This window comes from Rhipicephalus microplus, chromosome X (genome assembly GCF_043290135.1).
Source record: "Rhipicephalus microplus isolate Deutch F79 chromosome X, USDA_Rmic, whole genome shotgun sequence".
Lineage (NCBI taxonomy): Eukaryota > Metazoa > Arthropoda > Arachnida > Ixodida > Ixodidae > Rhipicephalus > Rhipicephalus microplus.
Genome location: NC_134710.1, coordinates 158,746,725 through 158,765,436, shown reverse-complemented (window position 1 = coordinate 158,765,436; position 18,712 = coordinate 158,746,725). Strand labels below are relative to the sequence as shown.

General features: G+C 47.4%; 1 protein-coding gene across 2 annotated transcripts in view; it reads left to right on the top strand.

The window, feature by feature from the left end:
• Positions 1 to 11,337, top strand: part of LOC119176906 (uncharacterized) — a 566,139-nt gene extending 554,802 nt beyond the window's left edge. For both annotated transcript variants that reach the window (XM_075878066.1, XM_075878065.1), the window contains 3 exons: positions 220 to 2,632; positions 9,199 to 9,333; positions 9,816 to 11,337. In XM_075878066.1, the coding sequence (XP_075734181.1) occupies positions 220 to 2,632; positions 9,199 to 9,333; positions 9,816 to 10,035 (2,768 nt within the window). In that variant the 3' untranslated portion in view covers positions 10,036 to 11,337. The remainder of the gene's footprint in view (positions 1 to 219; positions 2,633 to 9,198; positions 9,334 to 9,815) is intronic.
• The last annotated feature ends 7,375 nt before the right edge of the window (positions 11,338 to 18,712 follow it).

Genomic DNA, 18,712 nt, shown 5'->3' with positions numbered 1-18,712 from the left:
ATTAGATCATTTTTACCGTTCATCATTGTGCCTATTTGTCACGTTCCATGTGAAGCTTGTAGCTATAGTATTGTTTGCCAAAGTAAACAAAGATGTCGCTAGTATAGCTCACAACGAAAGGTTCGTAAACGCAATGTCGGGGACGATCGAGCACCACCATTAATGATCTAAACAATAAATATAAGCCAAGTCGGTTACACGATGCGTACTTGTTCGCAGATCCGTCGCCGCCCGCGACACGTTACAGCCTGAGTTCCACCCAGCCGAGCCTGACGCCCGCTAGTCTGAGCCCGCAACCATGTCAGCGGTCACTGCTGAGCCGCATTCGACGACACAGCATCCGAAGTGCACAGGGCGGTTCCAGCCCGTCCGACAAGGAGCAGGGGGCCTGCACGTTCAGCTTCGATGAGCTCCTCAAGCGATCGTCGCAGTCCTCCGGCTCTAAAAAGCAGTCAGCCAATTCCAGCGACAGCGACAACCCGATGCCTGGTACCAGTGGTCCGGGCCCGGCTCCTAAGGAGAAGGAGTCCGAGACCTCGCGAATCCTAGCCTCGCTGGTCACTTCGTCGAAATCGCCGGGAAAACGGAGGATGAGTTTGGATGAGTTTATCAAGCTCAGCGAGCGCAAGATACAGAGCATCAGGCGCGAGGAGACCCCCGGGGACATATCGGACGTATCCATTGCCAGCGAGGGAAGTATGGAGACTAGTTTTATCCAGAGGACCACAGAATTTCACTCTATCCGGGAGCAGTCGCAGGAGCAAAATTCTTCTTCGGACAGCATAAGTGCGGGACCTAAGACCAGCGAGGTGCAGGTCGAGGTGACGCCTATACCCGAGTCTCCTTCGCGATGTTCCATCGGGGCTGAGACCTTGTGTCGCCAGGACGCCGTGGCCAGCGGTGGCTCACGCTCACCGTCGCCTCGCTCTTTTGTCGAGCAGCAGTCGTCCTCGCTGGAAGAGAAGGCCAAGGAGACGCCGAGTGCGACGACGGCAATAGAGACGACGGAGGTGATGGAAACACTGGCAACTCCCAAGGCTGAGCCCACGTCGCCTAAAGCCGCTGGAGGCGACCCAAAAGGAGCTTTCTTAGACTTGCTTCAGAAGACAATGATGGCCGCCTCACCAGCCACATTCCCAAAGTTCCCAGCGAAGCAGCAGCACCAGCAGCAAGAACAACAGCAACAACCACAGCAGCAGCAGCAGGACACGGCCCAGGTGTCTATGCTGAGCCTACCGAAGGTGGGCAGTGGCTGCAAGCAGAAGGCCACGGATCTGAGCGTCCCGAGGAAATATTCCGTCGACCTGCCGATGCCCAAGATCCTGATCACAGCAAACATGAGCTCCTGCGAGTCCGAGGAAGCGCCGAGCCCGCCCAGAACTCCGAACCCATCCTGCAAGACCATGAACTATCTAAGTCCGCTAACTATTATGTGCTCCTCAGCGGACCGCACAATATCGGAGTCGAATCTCAGCACGTCCGGGTACTCTTCGCTCTCCAGCCCGGGACTGTCCAGGTGCAACTCGAGCAGTCCCATCGCTGACGAGCTGGAGAACCCCGCGCACCAGGGCCGGCGCGCCAGTGTCTCCCCCAAGAGCGGCCATTCACTATCGCCAAACTACCTGTCATGCGGCACCAAGGCGTTTCAATTCCCGGTGGCCCAGGCCTATCCATATCTCGAGGCACACCGGCCGACATCACCACTGCTGCAGAAGCGTAGGTCGTCTATAGGGGGAGCCCTGTGCCCTGCCACGCCGTCACTCAAGGACCGCGTGACGCTTAAGGGTAAGTACCGCGCCACGCGGCACAACTACCAAACCACTAGCACAGAGGACTCTGTCGATGATGAGGGCATAGGCATCGACATCGCGGAAATTAGGATGAGCAAGTCATGCATCCGGGGCGGAGGCTCCGTGGACATCATCCTCGACACGGGAAAGTTCGACGTCCCCGAGCGAGACGTGTCCAGGGCCACGTCCCCGTTCGCCAAGAGCATCAGCTTCGAGAGCCCACGCTGCCGCAAGGCGGACAAGCACCGCAAGGGAGAGAAGCACCGCCGTCCCACGCCGGGAAGCTCGCCCGGCATCACGCCCAGCTCCGAGTCGCTGCCCAACGAACTGCTGGTGGCAGAAGCCAAGCTGTCGCGCAACCCGTCCAAGAGCAGCATGGCTGCCGCTGTAGCGACCCACTCCACCTCCGACTCGGACGATGGTGAGCAGCGGCCGCGGCGGCCGTGCAAGAGCCCCCGGACCAGCAACGCGCGGAGTCCCGTGGACGGCCGCGCCGCATCGCCTCTCTTCGTCTGCCAGCGCTCCTCGTCCTCGGATTCGCTTCCGTCCACTAACGAGGAACATATGGGCACTGACTGCTCGTCCACCGACTGCAGCGCTGACCGCCACCCCTTCTCCGAGCTGGCCATCGTCATCGACTCGTCGCATTGCGCGCCTGGTCAGACCATCGAGCTGATTCCGTGCCTGCCTCGACTGCGCGTGCTTCCACCACCGCAGCGTCGTGAGGAGGCCACCAACACTCAGCCGGCGCTGCCATCGCTGCGGCTCATCTCGCCCGAGGGCAGCACCAGCAGGAGCCTGGACGAAACCGCGGAACCACGCTCGCCCAGACCTCCCAGAAGGTAAGTGCCACTACACAACTTTGCAATTAGAAGCAACCTCTCACCACGTGACTCAGCTTCATTGATACCTTGTGCATTTATTATATGCCCTAATGCCTGTTAATTGCAAACCATTGCCTTTTTTCTCTTCTGAAAGCCTGTGCATACCCTACTTGTTTCATTTTTGTTTATTCGCCCATATTTAAACTTAACAGATGTACATCCACTCAACAAAAACTCTATTAGAGGGTTGCAGTAATCATAAATAAATAAAGTAAATAAAATATCATGTCCACCATTTAATATGTATTTAGACATTGCGTCAAATATTTCCCGTGAGGGCTTTTTTGAAACACCAAGGATGAAGTATATTTCAACTTGTCCCTACGCCCGCGTAAATATTGGATAAATGGAAAGATTAACTAGCATACGTCCTTGAAAGCACTATAATATTGGTGTCCATCATCTAACTGCTGAGGTTCGTATTATCGTTTATTTTCTTTCTGTGATGGAGCTTGCACGAATGATGTCGCCATCCTATTCGAGAATGAATTCTTTTTAGTAGTCCTGCTCGAGCTCAATATTTTGTATGTGTGGCTAGAATAGGCCACATGACGTTTTGTGGACTGCACTGAATGTTTGTTTAGCACACCTGCGAGTCATGGCATTAAGTTTCGTCTAATGAGAAAGTAAGGTTACGTGTCTTCCTGTCCAAACATCGCTGTACGTCATCAAACAGGGATATACTGTATACATCCACTGCGCTTCAGATGGATCTATCTATCTATCTATCTATCTATCTATCTATCTATCTATCTATCTATCTATCTATCTATCTATCTATCTATCTATTTACCCGCCTACGTCTGGAGGCTCTCGTGATCACCTCCTCAACGTGAAGCCTAGACCAAAATTAGTAAGGGAGGGTAAGAAAGTTTGACAACTATGACTGTCTGGTCATGCAATCAAAAATCGGGGGACCCCTAAGCTTCGCCTTCAAGAGTTAAACGCGATAGCGAAATCCAACCCCTAGTGCACCCTCCAACTGCTAGGTGCATACTTATTATTATGCTTTGTTACATACACACGCACGTACACAAACACGCACACAGTAGATTGTACCAGCGTGCGCTCTTATCGCCGAATGTGCTCGTTTTCGTCGTGACCCCTGTCGAACAAAATGCTTTAAAAGGGCCCTGAAACACTTCTTCAAGTAACCATGCGATTAATTCATTAGAAGAGCTTATTGCCTCACGAATTCAACGCCACAAAATTTTCAAGAATCCATCTAGTGCGAGTGGAGTTACAAAGGTTTGTCGCATTCTGCAATTGCATTATCTCTTCTCTCGTCCCGACGAAAGCGCTGGAAGCTAAGCAGGGAGGGGTGGCAGGCAAAGAAATTACCGCACCTCGTGACCTTGAGCACTTTTTTTTTTCTGCCAACGCGCGGCTTTCCAGTGTGATCGCGCGCGCACGTGGACAAGTATCGGCCTCCCACGGCTATCTCGATAACTTGATTTTTCGGCCACAGACACACAGACGATTTTTCCCTCAGAATTAACGGGGCCAACGCCGACGGCAGATTTTCTGTGACCCGAGCTCTCTAACGCTATTTCGTTAATAATGTAAAAATCTCGTCGCGTAAAACGTCAAACCCTTTCCTCCAGACACATGTGACATATACCCGTATTCTACGGGCCGCGGTAATCTGGTATGCGCTACATGTGTTCGACGGTTTATATCTATTGCGGAATGGAGAGAACAGACATTGGTAATTTAAACGTGACCGCGTTAAGAAAAACAGACATCAGCAGCATAGTTGACACTATGAATACAAACAATAGAGGTTATGGTCCCAGCAAGAATTGAAAGCAATTATTTTGCTTGGCAATCAAGTATTCTATCACAGAGTCACGCCAAATTTCGGAACTGCTTTGGAAAAAGACCTTATGCAGCCGTCATGTTGGTTAAGCGTCCACTGTGGCTGCAGTGTTGCCCATCCTATTTCATAAACATTACATATGTATTACACTGATGCAGGCGTCGCGCCACATCTAGTTAGCGTCTAGTCAGCGTCAATTGTAATTAACTGCCACCCACTGAAGTTCATCTACGTAGCACTATCCAGAGCTACCATCCTCGCAAGCACAAGAGCTTCATTTCAGCTTATCGCTTTTGCTGTTGTAATACCTACGTTGCTCTTGGTATCGTTACGCAAGTGTAAACATCTGGTTATATAAAACATTAGCGACTGTTCAACCTAAAAGTTTGTGCGTATAAGATCTGTACATAATTTTAGCGCCCCCCCCCCCCCGTGGTGGTCTAGTGGGTAAGGTACTCGGCTGCTGAGCCGCAGGTCACGGTATTCAAACCCGGCTGTGGCGGCTGCATTTTGACGTAGTCAGAAATGCTGTAGGCCCGTGTGCTCAGACTTGGGTGCATGTTAAAGAACCCCAGGTGCTCAAAATTTCTGAAGCCCTCTGTTGCAAATGATAAAGGAAGAAGGGGCGGCGGGCACGAGCACGAGCCAGAGCACTGGCTCACTCAGTTGTTCCTTTGTCCTTCGACGTAGCCAGACGATCCGGTAAGGGTCCCCTTCTTCGTTTTCACACTTTGTTCTTGTGCCGAAACCCACCCAGTCGTCTGGTCCTCAACTCTCGCCCATAGATAAACTCCAAGTACAGCGCGTCTTATACCGGATAGCCATCATTAAAGACATTTCAATGCTCGACGCCCTTCTAGCCGACTCAATGACCCCTGCTTTCAGGCTCCGGAAGCTGCTCGCAATTCTCGTCGCGAAATACGCCCACCTAATAAACCTCGACAGAAAGATCAAGGCTTACCTTCCCTACGAAGACTTGGGAGCGGACCTGATCACAGTCAGTGACTTTGAGGACAAAGTAGCTTGCGCTCAAGGGAGAACTCGCCTTGCTTCAGAGTCATGGCCGCCAACCCCACCAGCATCGGCTGCCGTCACTACCACTGCACTCCGTAAGCCTCTCGCATTCACATCGCAGCCAGCCGTGACGTCACCTTCTATCAGTCTTTCGACCCCTGTAGCCTTGTCGTCCGAGAAGGCCGCAACTTCGCTTTCGACCGGCCTCTCGACCCCTCTCGGATCCACATCGGAGACCGCGATTTCGCCTTCCACCAGCCTCCTGAACCCTCTCACCTCAACGTCGGACCAGGCCGCCACTTCGCTTTGGACCAGCTTCACGACTCCTCTCGTACCGACATCGCAGCAGGCTTAGACTTCACTCACGACCAGCCTCAGAACTCCTCTCGCATCAACTTCGAAGCAAGTGACGACTTCGCCTTCCACTGGTCGGCCGATATCAACATCAACCACAACTCGAACGAGTTTTGAGCGCACGCCGAAAGACCTGCTGTTTTCCACGCGATCCACGGCGCTTCAGTGCACAGACTCGTCCAGAAGGTACGCCGTGGAGAGTTCGATGTCCATGGGAAATACCGAGTATAGCATGCACATCGACTACAAGTACGCGGTTTCCCGCGGTCTGAGCTGCAGCTCATCAATGCAGTCCTATATTCCCAGACCATGAGGGCGAACACATGTACTATTCATCGCACGAAACCATGAACCTCCAAGACTTGTCCAACAAACAACACGCGGAACCCTACTTCTCGTCCTACATGCGCCTCAGACCTGATACTGGCAGTAGGGTCTCCAGTTCGTCTCCCCTCAAGCCCAAGCAAGTTGACGATCGAGAGTGCGAGTCGCAGCGCTGCTACGAGCCGCACTCCACCAGGTACACGGACCCCATGACCGTCTGTGACGCCACCAAATACCACAAGGAGATAGCACCTGACGCCAGAGACCTGTGCTGGGCGTACGAGCGCTGCACCACACAGCTCCATCACTACGCCATGCAGATCATGCAGGGATTCGGAGCAAACAAGGACTCTCGCGAAAAGGGACACACCATGATCGACAAGTCGTCTGGAGAATCATGCAGCGACGTCTCCAAAAACACCACCATAACTTCAACAGATGTACCAGAAAACGTCAGTTCAACGTGAGTCATCATTGGCGACGCCGAGACGGACGCCGACATTCTGCTACCGGCCACAAAGCCCGTAGACAAACCTCCACTGCATTCGAACGAGGCCGACATTCCCGCCCTTAGCGATGTCACTGGCCAACAGAATCAGGATACATCTGCACCATCGTCATTGTCGTGATCCTCGTCAAGCGACGAAGAAGAATCTTCATCGACTTCACAGAGTATTCATGCAGATCCGATGCACCTGTGAGATCCAATCGGATGCACCTGCGTGGCGGTGATGGCTCCAAGTACACGTCGTGGCTCATAATCTTCAAAATGAAGACATCAGCTTGACGTTAGTAATTGTTCGTGACGCTCAGACATGCTTCGACACTCCACTACCGACAACAGTGCACGTGAACGAGTCTCCGACGTCACCGAAAACAGCCGAGAGGCCCCTGCTTGATGCGGTTGCTGCACAACAAAGCCAGGATGCTTCTGCATCATCGTTGTCCTCGTCAAACGAGGAAGAAGAATCATCGTCGACCTTGGAGTCTTCATGCCCATTGGATGGACCTCCCAGCCAGGCACAGGCGAAAGAATACGTGACCACTGAAGTGCACGAGCAGCAAATGACCGCGCAGCACCTACCGAGAAGCTTCAGATGCAACACCAGGAGCACAGGACAAACATCACTCCCAAGAAGTGCGCAAATTTTCGGAACACCTCGTGAGTCCATGAAGTGAGGCCAATATCATACTACACATACTACAAGCGACGCAAGAAGTGTCAAAGTTTCCAGTATGACCTTATTATAGCTAACAACGTGACCAGGAAGTACTTTAGGCATCATATTGGACGACTTCCCCTGCAAGACAAGCCACCGCCTCCCCAAAGCCCTCCGTCATCACCGTGTAACAACCCCACCCTTTCCATCGTCCGCATTTTGCTCGCCAATGTCCGCCTGAACTTCTGCCGCTGTGCACCCGAACATTGCCACGAATTTCACGGCCGCGGTAGTGTGTTGCAAATAAAGGAGGAAGAAGGGATGGCGGGCACGAGCATGAGCTAGGGGTTCTGGCTCGCTCAGTTATTCCTTTAACCTTCGACGTGGCCAGACGATCACATCAGGGTCCCCTTTTTCGTTTCTTACACCCTCCAGCACGGCTTATCTCATAATTATAAGGTGATTTTGGGACGGTAAACTCCCTATAGCAGTCGATTACTTATGCTTAGTGTCAATTGGGAAAGTTTCACTCCACAAAAAAAGTTGCACAACAGTAACCTTCCTTCCACATGCTTCTCATGACATCGATTCGTACGGGAGATCCGCCGAATCTTTCTGTGAACTTGACCGTGTTCATAAAAATTATCACCTATAAAGTCAACGCGTGGATTAAGCGTCATTGTTTTCGTTAGTTTAGAATTTATCTGAGACGACTAGGAAGAAAATTTTCTTTTACTCATAGAAAGGTGAACATCGACCGATGTGGCGAAGTATTGGACACCTACACGATCAAGGTCGCAGCCAGAGGTTTTTTTAGGGGTGAAGCTCCTAAAGCCGTGGGTCTGTCCCTTCTATATCTCGTACGTGACCACTTTGTTCGATGACTCACTCAGCAGGTGTGGACAGACAGATAGACAGACAGACAGACAGACAGACAGACAGACAGACAGACAGACAGACAGACAGACAGGTGGGCGGGCGGGCGGGCGGGCGGGCGGGCGTATGGACGGGCGGATGATTCACGATTTAGCGATAAAACCCTCCGAATCTTCGTCCCACTCATCATCATTCACTCCGTGGATATGCCGTGATTTTTTTTTTCAAGAGAAAGGGGTTGGGATTCTGAAAACATTTATGTACGTTTGTGCCTGTGTTGTGCACGTGTAGTACACGTAATATTTGTACACACATGCCAAACTGATAATTGGGGAGAGGGGGCTTTATTTATCAACCCTCCCACCTGGCTATGCTAGGTTTGCAGTTGTGTCGACTATGTAAACTGCAGTATATATCTGCTTACGAAGGTAATGAACAAGCATGGTGCCGTGAGAGCACACGCAGACATAAACAGTTCTCACTCAATGACCACGGGTATTTGGTGTCATGAAGCTGGCCTGATACTGTGCAGCGGGGAGCGAACGCTTTATGCCACCTGTAGTTTCAGCGGCGTTTATGAAACTTGGGATTACAGAAACTCCGACACTCGGCGTGCACGAAGACAGCGCTCATCATACTACCAGCCATGTCGGCTCGCTCTTAGCCTGTAGCTCTGTACTCCATCCGTCGAAGATTACCTGTGCGTAATCTAGGCACGCAGGGCGTGCTGCCACGACCGGCTTGTAAAAGGGCACAACAACGTTTTTCTGCGCAAGCTCCCCCTTGAAAAATATTGAAAAATAGTCAACTTGCCTTAGCTGGATGTAATTATTTGTGTTAAAATAACATAAAAAGACTACACCATGCACAAAGCAGCCATGCCCTACTCTATTTAGTGTGCAACTTTATTTTTTTATGCAGTAAATCTGCCAATTTTGCATGTTCGGTTTCTGACTCATTGGTATTTTACTTTTCAGATCTTCGCTGAGTCCGTCGGGAAATCAGTGCTCGTTCTCGGCCGGTGAAGGTAGCAACAGGACTCCAACGTCTCCAACACCAACACATCACCAAACACTAAAGCGGCAAGAGGCGCTCGTGGAAGACGATGGCAGGTCAGTAGATTCAGTATTAACTGGGGTTGAGTTTACCTAACGAAGAACAAGGGACAAACATATAGGAGAAAACACTAAAGTTTATAAAAAATTGCGGATTGAAGGATTATGTGGGAAGTTCATAAGCAAAGCGTTCTTTCAGAGTTACTGAAGTGTCATGATTTCTTCACGTCAGTGCATCCCAGCACTTCAAGGTCAACGCATTCATGGATACAATTATGCTTCCTTTTGTTATTTTGCCACTCTCCGCTGCTTCTGTCGACAGCTACAGTTCTGTGATATCTTGCCCCACGAGTTGTCTCGTATGATATTATTGTATATAGATACTGCTGCAATGTCTATTCAGATAGCACTGACGTGCATTTTGCAGACAGCATGCGCGGAGTGCAAGAAAGCAGTGAAAGGGAAAGTTTTCTTCATGAAAGTGTTGTTCTAACGAAAATTCTAAGACATCTGTTTTATCGCTCCCTCCCTTATGGCAGCGATGAATCGGTCAGCGAGACCACGGTGCTCCTGCCGCGCAGCCCCAAGCAGCAGCCCGGTAGCGCCTCCCCGAGGAGCGGCGGTGACAGTACCAGGACGCGCACGCGGATGGGCTCGCCTTTTCCCTCATCCTTGGACTTGGCCGACGGTGGAACTCAAGGCGGGCGGGACGGTGACGCGACCGAGGACCTCTACGACTCCCCGGGGGACGTCGTCTGAGGAGCGCTAAGCGCCCTGCGTGACGTGCGCGTTTTAGGCGCGCGTTTCAAGAGGCGCGGCTGCCTCGTTCTCGCGTTCCAAAGGGAGAGGCGCCTGAAGGGCTAGCCAGCTATTTCCAAGCCCGAGATTCTCTTCTCGAGTCGGCAGTCGATAATGTTGTTCTCACACGCGCCCCCCTTCCCCCACCGAGCGCCAGCGTGCGAGCTTCACTTTCAAGCATGCGAAATACTCCCTTTCGTGCCGTGGCGATTGAGCAGCAGCGCAATGCTTCCCCCATTGCACGTTTTCGGGTGCAGTACGAAGGTCAGCGACACTTGCGTGACAACGCACGCTTACCTTTCGTCACCTCTGCGTCGCTATCCAGCCCTCCCGTCCATTAAAGTCGACCATGTTTGTCCACTGTTCTCTCTAAAATCCCTCGTGTGGGCTCGCAGTGTGATCATTGGCGCCATCAGTATAGCCAGGAAATTGGGCTTCGGAGTAAATATTGCCCAACTGAACAAAGTCCAAACCTATAAAACAGAAGAAAAAAACAGTCGCAGCTGAGCCACGACTGATTGAAATATTTCCCAGGTGATGGTCTGAGTTTCCACGTGTCTCTACGGATGAAACTTTCTAGAGCCACCCATCTCTCCCATTGCTCAGCCACGTGCTTGGCACATTAAGGTCTACGCTGCACAAAACGTTGTTATGCATGCGCAGCTCGCGGATATAGTCATCGATGTTTCGTAGTTCATCGCATCATTTTACGGGGTCCCTTTATGCAGCTGACCGACAGTACAACACCTTTTGTGTATGTGTGCGTGTCTGTGTGTGTGCGTTTGTGTATCGGTCGTGCGTGCGGCAGTTCGTGAGCACACGCACTCCAATGGCGCCACTCCCTTTAAAAAAGCGCAAGAAAGGCAGCCGCGCCGGTATATTTTCTTCTCGACCGGGATGCAGCAGCGAATCACCCTTCCTTGCGGGGGTGAACAGCTGCTCGGCCCGAACTGCTTTGAATGGCTCTTGTTGCTTTCGATTTTGCCGTTTCAGCGCTACGCCACGGATACTGCGTGCGCCATGCGTTAGTCGTAGTGGCCAAATGAAGCTCATTTCCTGTCTGATGCTCGGAAGCACAGGTGTACAAGGTGTGACGCTGCATCACATTCTTCTCTCAGAAAGCTCAGAGCCGCTGCTTTAGAGTGCAAGAAATGCACTTCATAATTTTTATATAAGGTCATTTTCATTGTGCATACGCTGCTGGAGGTATTCTATATGCAAGTACTGCAACGTGAGTCGCTCTCTTCAATGGAACTCTGTATGGGTGGGGTACGATGTTGTTCCCTCTGTGAACATTTATATATATATATATATATATATATATATATATATATATATATATATATATATATATATATATATATATATATATATATATATATATATATATATATAGACATATATATATATCATCGTCATTCTTTATTTATTGACATGGTGCTGAACTACACAGAATTGTCATTATTTGTGATTGAAAGCAACGTTCATTTTCATTTCTTTTTTAATACACCGCCGTCGCATCCGGCCTTACCTTTAGAGCAAGAGCACCCACCCCTCCGCAGAAAAACCGATACCATGTAGTGATTTTTCCGTGCTGCCACTAACATTTTTTTACCTAGAATACTTGTCTGAAACAACAAAGGGTACTTATTTCCTGCTCGTAATGCCACTTCAGTGCGTCGTCTGGCATTCGTGCTTCTTAGATCGTAACTCTCGTAGTAGTACAGCGCAGCCACGTTGTGGAAACCCTCAGGGATTCATAGCTCGAAAGCGTGTGGATCCTAGTGTAATGGAGACCCTCAGTATAGTAGAGCTCGAGTAAATGGGGGCAAACAGTGATCTATTCTACGAATGCGAGTTACTTATTAATATTGTGCTCAGAATGTTCGTAATCCTACTCGGTTTTTGGTCCAAACAAAAAGATGATAAAGTCTAGCACGAATGTAGTAAGCAAACCAATTTTTATTTATTTCTTGTAAAACAGCGAATGGCTGTTTGATCAACTCTCTAATTTTTTTGTCATTTTTTTCATCTGAAGTCAATGGTTTTATTTTCACTCTCTTTAGCTTTCTCTTATTTGGTAGGAGCGTTTCCTCAGCATTTTGTTCTTTTTTCTGGGCTTTCACGTTGCGGTGTCATTATTTCGATCTCATCATGTGCATAATATACGCCATACTACACTCAAGTAAGCAGCGTGGTGCGTTACATTGCACACTTGCGGTTGCTGCATAAGTAGATGCTAAAACCGCACATGCGAGCATATTCCCGCGCTCATATCATTGTTGTGTATAGGCTCAGCTACTACTTATCGCTTTAGTCTCTTAGTTTACTTAAAGAAGTCATAAAACACCGAATCTAACATTCATTGCTGTCAAAAAAAAGCTTTTCCTTTCTTTTTCTCCTTCTTTTACGAGTTTAGTGCTTAATCAACTCATTGAACTCTATCAGTAATGACGATGTGTCGGGAATGATGCCAACCAGTATGCGCTCGTCCTTTCCCCCAACCAGGGCTGCTTTTTCGAGTGTTTCAGTCGTCTATATATGCAAAAAGGCTCTACCCCTTTTCGCTGTACCCGTAATTCTTTTTCGAACTGAAGGTAACTCAGGCTTATGTAGACAGAAGACATACAATACGGGGTTATTCCATATACGAACGTGAAAAATTGGAGGTCCGTATCGGAAACACACGCAACAAAAAAAAACAAGAATTAAACGAGTTTCCTAATTTACTACGCCTTTTTACGGGAAGCTTTAACGGAGTGATAATGGTTTAACATTTGAATTTGCTTACCACACCTACGGTTCTCTGCTCAGACACCAACCATGCATTGCATTGCAAGAAGACGAGAGAAGTCACGCAACTGTTGTTGCACAACTTCCCGGTTTACCGTTTCGTGACGTGCTGCCACACCTGTAAACTGCGTGCGTGTGTCTACGCGTCAAAATGTATGCTTGCATACGCATGCAAAGTGCACGCCTCAGCAATGCTTCAGCTCGCTAGCCCTGTAAAACTGCACGGAAGGCCACTGCATCACTGGCTGGTCGCAATTTCTGAAGTTGTTGAAAGAGGCTGCCAAGAGAGCCGTACTTCTTTTTCACCAATTTGTTGAGAACAATTTAGCACACTACCCACATTGTTACAGAGCTCAGCGAGATTGTAGTTGTATGCTTACGTAGTCTTGAAAACGCGATGGGTAAAAAAGGAAACTAAAGACCCTCCTTACACTAGTCTTTTATTGTAGTTTTATTTATCTATTTATTTATTTATTTATTTATTTATTTATATATTATAACACCCGCCACGCTACAAGGCATTACCGTGAGGGTAAAAGATTTGCAATCAGTTTGAAACGGTAACCATTTTTTTTTTGCATAACGCGTGAAGCAGAAATAAACAAACAAAAACACAGCAAAAAAACAATACTTACATCTGTTTCAAAACACTAGGAACTATACATGCGCGATTCAACAAAAAAATTCATGGAGACGAAAATATGCATTATTATTATTATTATTATTATTATTATTATTATTATTATTATTATTATTATTATTATTATTATTATTATTATTATTATTATTATTATTAAATATTCTTCTTATTATTATTATTAAATTAAACTTTCAACCACCATAAAGAATTGACAGGAAAACTAAGGGAAGGCCCAGTTATTTCCTTCCACCTTTCAGCTCTCTCTTCGAGGAAAGGTGCTATTTTATGAAATTAAGATGCTATTTTTTTATTTCTTGGAGAAAAGCTTGGTTTTCAGCTTTCTGCTTCGTTATATATTCCCCATGAGAATACGCGCGCGCAGAGGCAGCCAACTAACGCTGGAAAAAAAAGTATTTAGGAAACGCTTAACCAGCAACGGCGCGAACAGGATAAGATTAACATAAACGATACCTGTTTTCTTCCTTGTAAAACGGCCCCGCTGCGGTGGTCTAGTGGCTAAGGTACTCGGCTGCTGTCCCTCAAGTCGCGGGTTCGAATCCCGGCTACGGCAGCTGCATTTCCGCTGGAGGCGGAAATGTTGTAAGCCCGTGTGCTCAGATTTGGGCGCACGTTAAAAGAACCCCAGGCGGTCAAAATTTCCGGAGCCCTCCACAACGGCGTCTCTCTTAATCATATTGGTTTTGGGACGTTGAACCCCACATATCTATCAATCAGTCCTTGTAAAACGTGTGCTATTGCAAGATGAAGGAAGGATGCATTAGCGTTAGCGGAATGATTGAATAGGGGAATCTCCGATGGATGTTGGCTATGATCATGGCTAAACCATAAGCGCAGCAGTAGTCAAGGTGTTTACAAAAGAAGAAGAAAAAGGCGTTAACTTTACAATCTTCAACAAAAAAAGGAGAAAGTGACGAAATAGGGACACAAAGTGTGCGATTATTGACATGCAAGCGATGCAGTCTTTTTGTTGCATTTGACATATTCGTCTTAAAAATTCAGCCGTAACGTTGTATTTAAAAATTTTCCTCGACAATTAGCCCCAACCGTCTTTTAGTTCTACTTTTACTTGAATTTAGGTGCCGCCTTTTGCGCTAATTGGGTAGATTTTCTTACATGTACATACAAACGAAGGTCCAACTGTTTTCAGGAATTGGATGAAATTCCGTCTCAGTTTGAGTGCTCCCGGTGAATCGCAGGAATCACAGCTCTGTCCCAGTTATAAACGCACTGAATATTCGCTACAGAACGAGAACCGTTGCATCGGTCAAGCATAACGTGTTGCCTGTACATACTCTGTTAAAACCTTTTTTTTTTTTTTAGACTCGGTTTCCGCTTTGCTGTGTCGTTAAGATAAGGGTGCGTCAGCTGCGCTCGAGTCTTCTGCGTATTAACTTGTAAAAGTGGAAATGCACGTGACACAATGTAGCCGCTTGTGCGTGTATGCTTCTCAATGCAATCACAACGTTCAGGAGAAGTCCTTATGAGATGGTTAGAATCGGACTTAACGCCGTCGTTCCCAACTTCCTTAAAGTTTTTGTTTTCTTCCTTATGCCACAGGGCCTTAATCATTTCAGACTCTTTTAAACACGAAAACACAGGTGTGAAGCGAACAGCCACGTTCCTGGGTAGTTTACGCTCCTAGAATGACCGTCCAAATTTAGGTAGAAAGTTCTTTGTGATCTTTCGTAACAGCTCCAGAGGAGGGCATCACATGCACTGTATGACAAGCTGTATGGGGGTATGACAGGCCAACGCCTCCTCTACTGACAGGCATGCTAATACCGTTGGGCAAGCAAGCGCCTGATTTTAAACAAAGCTCTATCACTTGTCGATAGCAATTTGCTGAACCAAGATGCGCATCGTACACTTCCGCTTTCTGTTCAAGCCTCTGATGGCATCGTATGGCTGTGAGTGCGTAAGAATAGCTTCCTCAGCGCATAGTTTGTATTTTATTTATTTGTTTGTTTTTGCTTCGCGAGCTTGAGAGCAACGGATCATTCACCGATTCCTGTGCACGGACAGTGTACGTAAGTAATCGGACCATACGCCTTTTTTTTTAAGCAAGTGCCACTGAAACAAGCTAGCTCGATTTGCACATTGCCCATGGTTGGCAGCACTCGTTTTGAAATATAACATGGGACTGGCAGTTGACGTTCTGTCTGGTTGACAAGCTAGGACGACGTATTGAAGGGACGGTGGAGGGACATACTTTTGTGGAATCTATTAATAAGGCAACCGTCTTTGATTAAATGAGAAAATTCGCATTCATCTGAGAACCCTGATTTACCGAGTCATTCACCCTCGCCATATCATGAACTGCATGCCATCCTTGTAAGCTCTACATTTACTTTACTACTTTTTATATAGCAGATCGACTGCTCTGAAATTCAGAGGTGCAAACTGTTAACCCATATCAAGACTAATTTCTGTTCAACTGCCAAACTTCCTGTGTAACACGTGTGGTTTCCGATTGTCTTATCTTATGGCTACTTTCATAAGGATGCCAACTTTCGTTCGCACTAATCATCTGCAATTACGCACTTGAGTTTACGATGCCACAATATCTTTATGCTCTCAAAGTGAAAGCCCGTATAAGTGGAAAATAATTGTTCCTGATTTTTTATTTCTTCAAGCCAGGTACATGCATATTAGGCTTTAGCCGCCTGACTTTTCTGTTGCAAGACAAGTAATGTACTGAGGTCGACCGTGCAACTATGGAGCGGAGAAGAGATTTTGGCCTTGAAAAGGAGATTTGTTTACTTTCTTTGCGCCCAAAGTTGTGTGACTTAGTTGCCGCGGCTTACATAAGATGCCTCTCTGTTTTGAAAATAGCAGGGCACTGTGAGTGTGTTCTAACCTCTTTTCGATCTATCGTATGAAGGCTGCCTGCAGGCGGTCCAAGTCACGGAACTTCCGTCTGGCAATTGATCGATGTATGCAGCTCTAACAACACCGCCGTTCTCGCTCACAACACGAGCGCTCATCTACTGCATGAGCGCCACGGGAACCCGGTTCTCTTTCATTGGGAGCCGGACGCACTGCGCACAGCGATCACTCGGTGACTGGCTGAAAACGCGTGCGACGCAGCCCAGTGCGCATGCTGTGTTGTTTTGGGCGCACTGTACGAGGTTTTGGTGCTACCCTAGTAGTTTCGTGCTAAGCAACTCGCAGCTCTAACTGTACGTAGTTGCCCATTTCGCCCGAGTCTCTGCCGCGTTCATCGTCAAAACCCCTTTTGAAAAATGAGTCAGTATTACATAGCTCCTACACCTATTCGCTGTATTGAGGGAAGGACGCTTTTCGATGTTTGGTTTCTCTGCATGCAGCCCTCGATATTAGCGTGTCCATTTGACTGTTCGTCATGTTACTTAACATTGCTTCTTCATCTCTGACTTATCTTTCTGTCTTTGTATCTTCTTTTTTGTTGCTGATTTTCGCGAAAGGAGGGCAGCGTATTTTCCAGTGAATCATAAGGGACGAAGGTGGCATGTTGGCTTCAGATATTTGCGTTCGGAAACATGTGACGAAGCTATTTTATTCTCCTGGGGGCAATATAAAATATTTGCCGTCAAGGTAATTTATCTGAGATGCCTGACATCTGGTCACATCTGTCCATGTCCACAATATTTTTCTTTGTTCTGCATATTGGTATTCAGTGAACTTGTCATGAACCCCCTTTCCTCTCACATTTAGGTGGCTTGTAATTTTATTACTTTCTCAAAAAGACGTGCTCTTCGATAGCATTGCTCTGTTCCCCGGTTTGTGCAGCAAAATAGCAAGTTTACTGTATACATGTATACCCGTGTGATTTGATCGTATTTCTGTTCGATAATAACTGTGTGCCTTCAAGTGCTCCTGACTGTGCGTGTTGCAATGGGATTCCTGTGTCATTTTTGTGTATTCAGTTGTGCGTTGCTTTATGAAGTTAAATGTATACACGCTAATCCTGTACGCTCCCTCTGTGTATCTGCTTTCTCTTCGCGAGTTGTGCCCTATCACTTGTACATATCGCGTAAAGCTGCAGCCAACATAGCTGTGCATTCACTAAAGCACGTAAGTAGGCAAGCGTTTATTGTTTATTAGATATGACATTTCGGTGTGTATCACTCAATTCATGGCACAATGTTAGAGCAAGAGAAAAAAAAAAGAACGGAAGTGTGATCCGGAGCACTGACCTTAATTATTTTAGATCATGTTTTTCTTTTTGTCGAAGATGTAAGGCAACTTAGAATTCAAATGCATTCGTGTCATCTATCTCATTTCCTCGTTGTAGTTGCGGGCTCGTCCAATGCCGTAACAGCCTCTTACAGTTGTATATTCTCCCAAACATTGTCTAGAGAACTGTTATATCACAATAATTGTTGGCATGTTTTTGGCGAGCTTGACTCACGGGAGACTCAGGCGTTACAGCGCTTCGCCACCACAGCACGAGATTTTGAGGGCGCACAATCGATACTTGGCTCTGGACTAATTTCTCGCGTGTGTACTGTGTACGCGTTTTGTGTTGTTCACCGAGCACGTGTATGTGAGAAAGAAAACGTGGGACGTAGTGCGTTGCTCCCCCTTCAGTTCGTGAAGATTGATGTATTGATGCTTCCTTTTCCTGCGACACGCGGTTCGGTTTCTTCTATCTCAAAGTCCGTGTCATATTAATAGTGTATTCACTTGGAGGTGCTTGTTTGTCCTGCTATAGTTTCTTTTTCACTTCCTTTCTTCCTCATGATGTCGGTCACTGTAGTGTTGCCGCTCAAAACAGCTTTGGGCAAGCTCTAAGTGTATTTTTGAAGATCTTTAGTGAGGCTATAAAAATTATTGGCTCATTCACGGTAATCAAAACTTTTCCTCTTACATCGGTGTGCACAATGACGTTGAAGCGTTCTCTTAATGTTTTTTTTTTGTCTTTCACTCCATCGATCACCGTAATTCTAAGCTATTTAGGAATAAGTTTTGTTAGCTGTAAGTTTTTACTATAGCAATGTAAAAAACAACGCAAAAAGCGCAAAAGAATATGTATTGAATGGAAGTACAAAAAAAGTGCGCCTTTATCTCTGCAATGTATGTACAGGCCTGGGGAATTAGCCCGAGCATGGATAACGCTGTTGAACTTTTGTGTAACTCTTCTTTTATTTTGTCGAGGAGATAATAGACAGATGCGTACAAAACCAATCTAGCTATAGAGTTTCA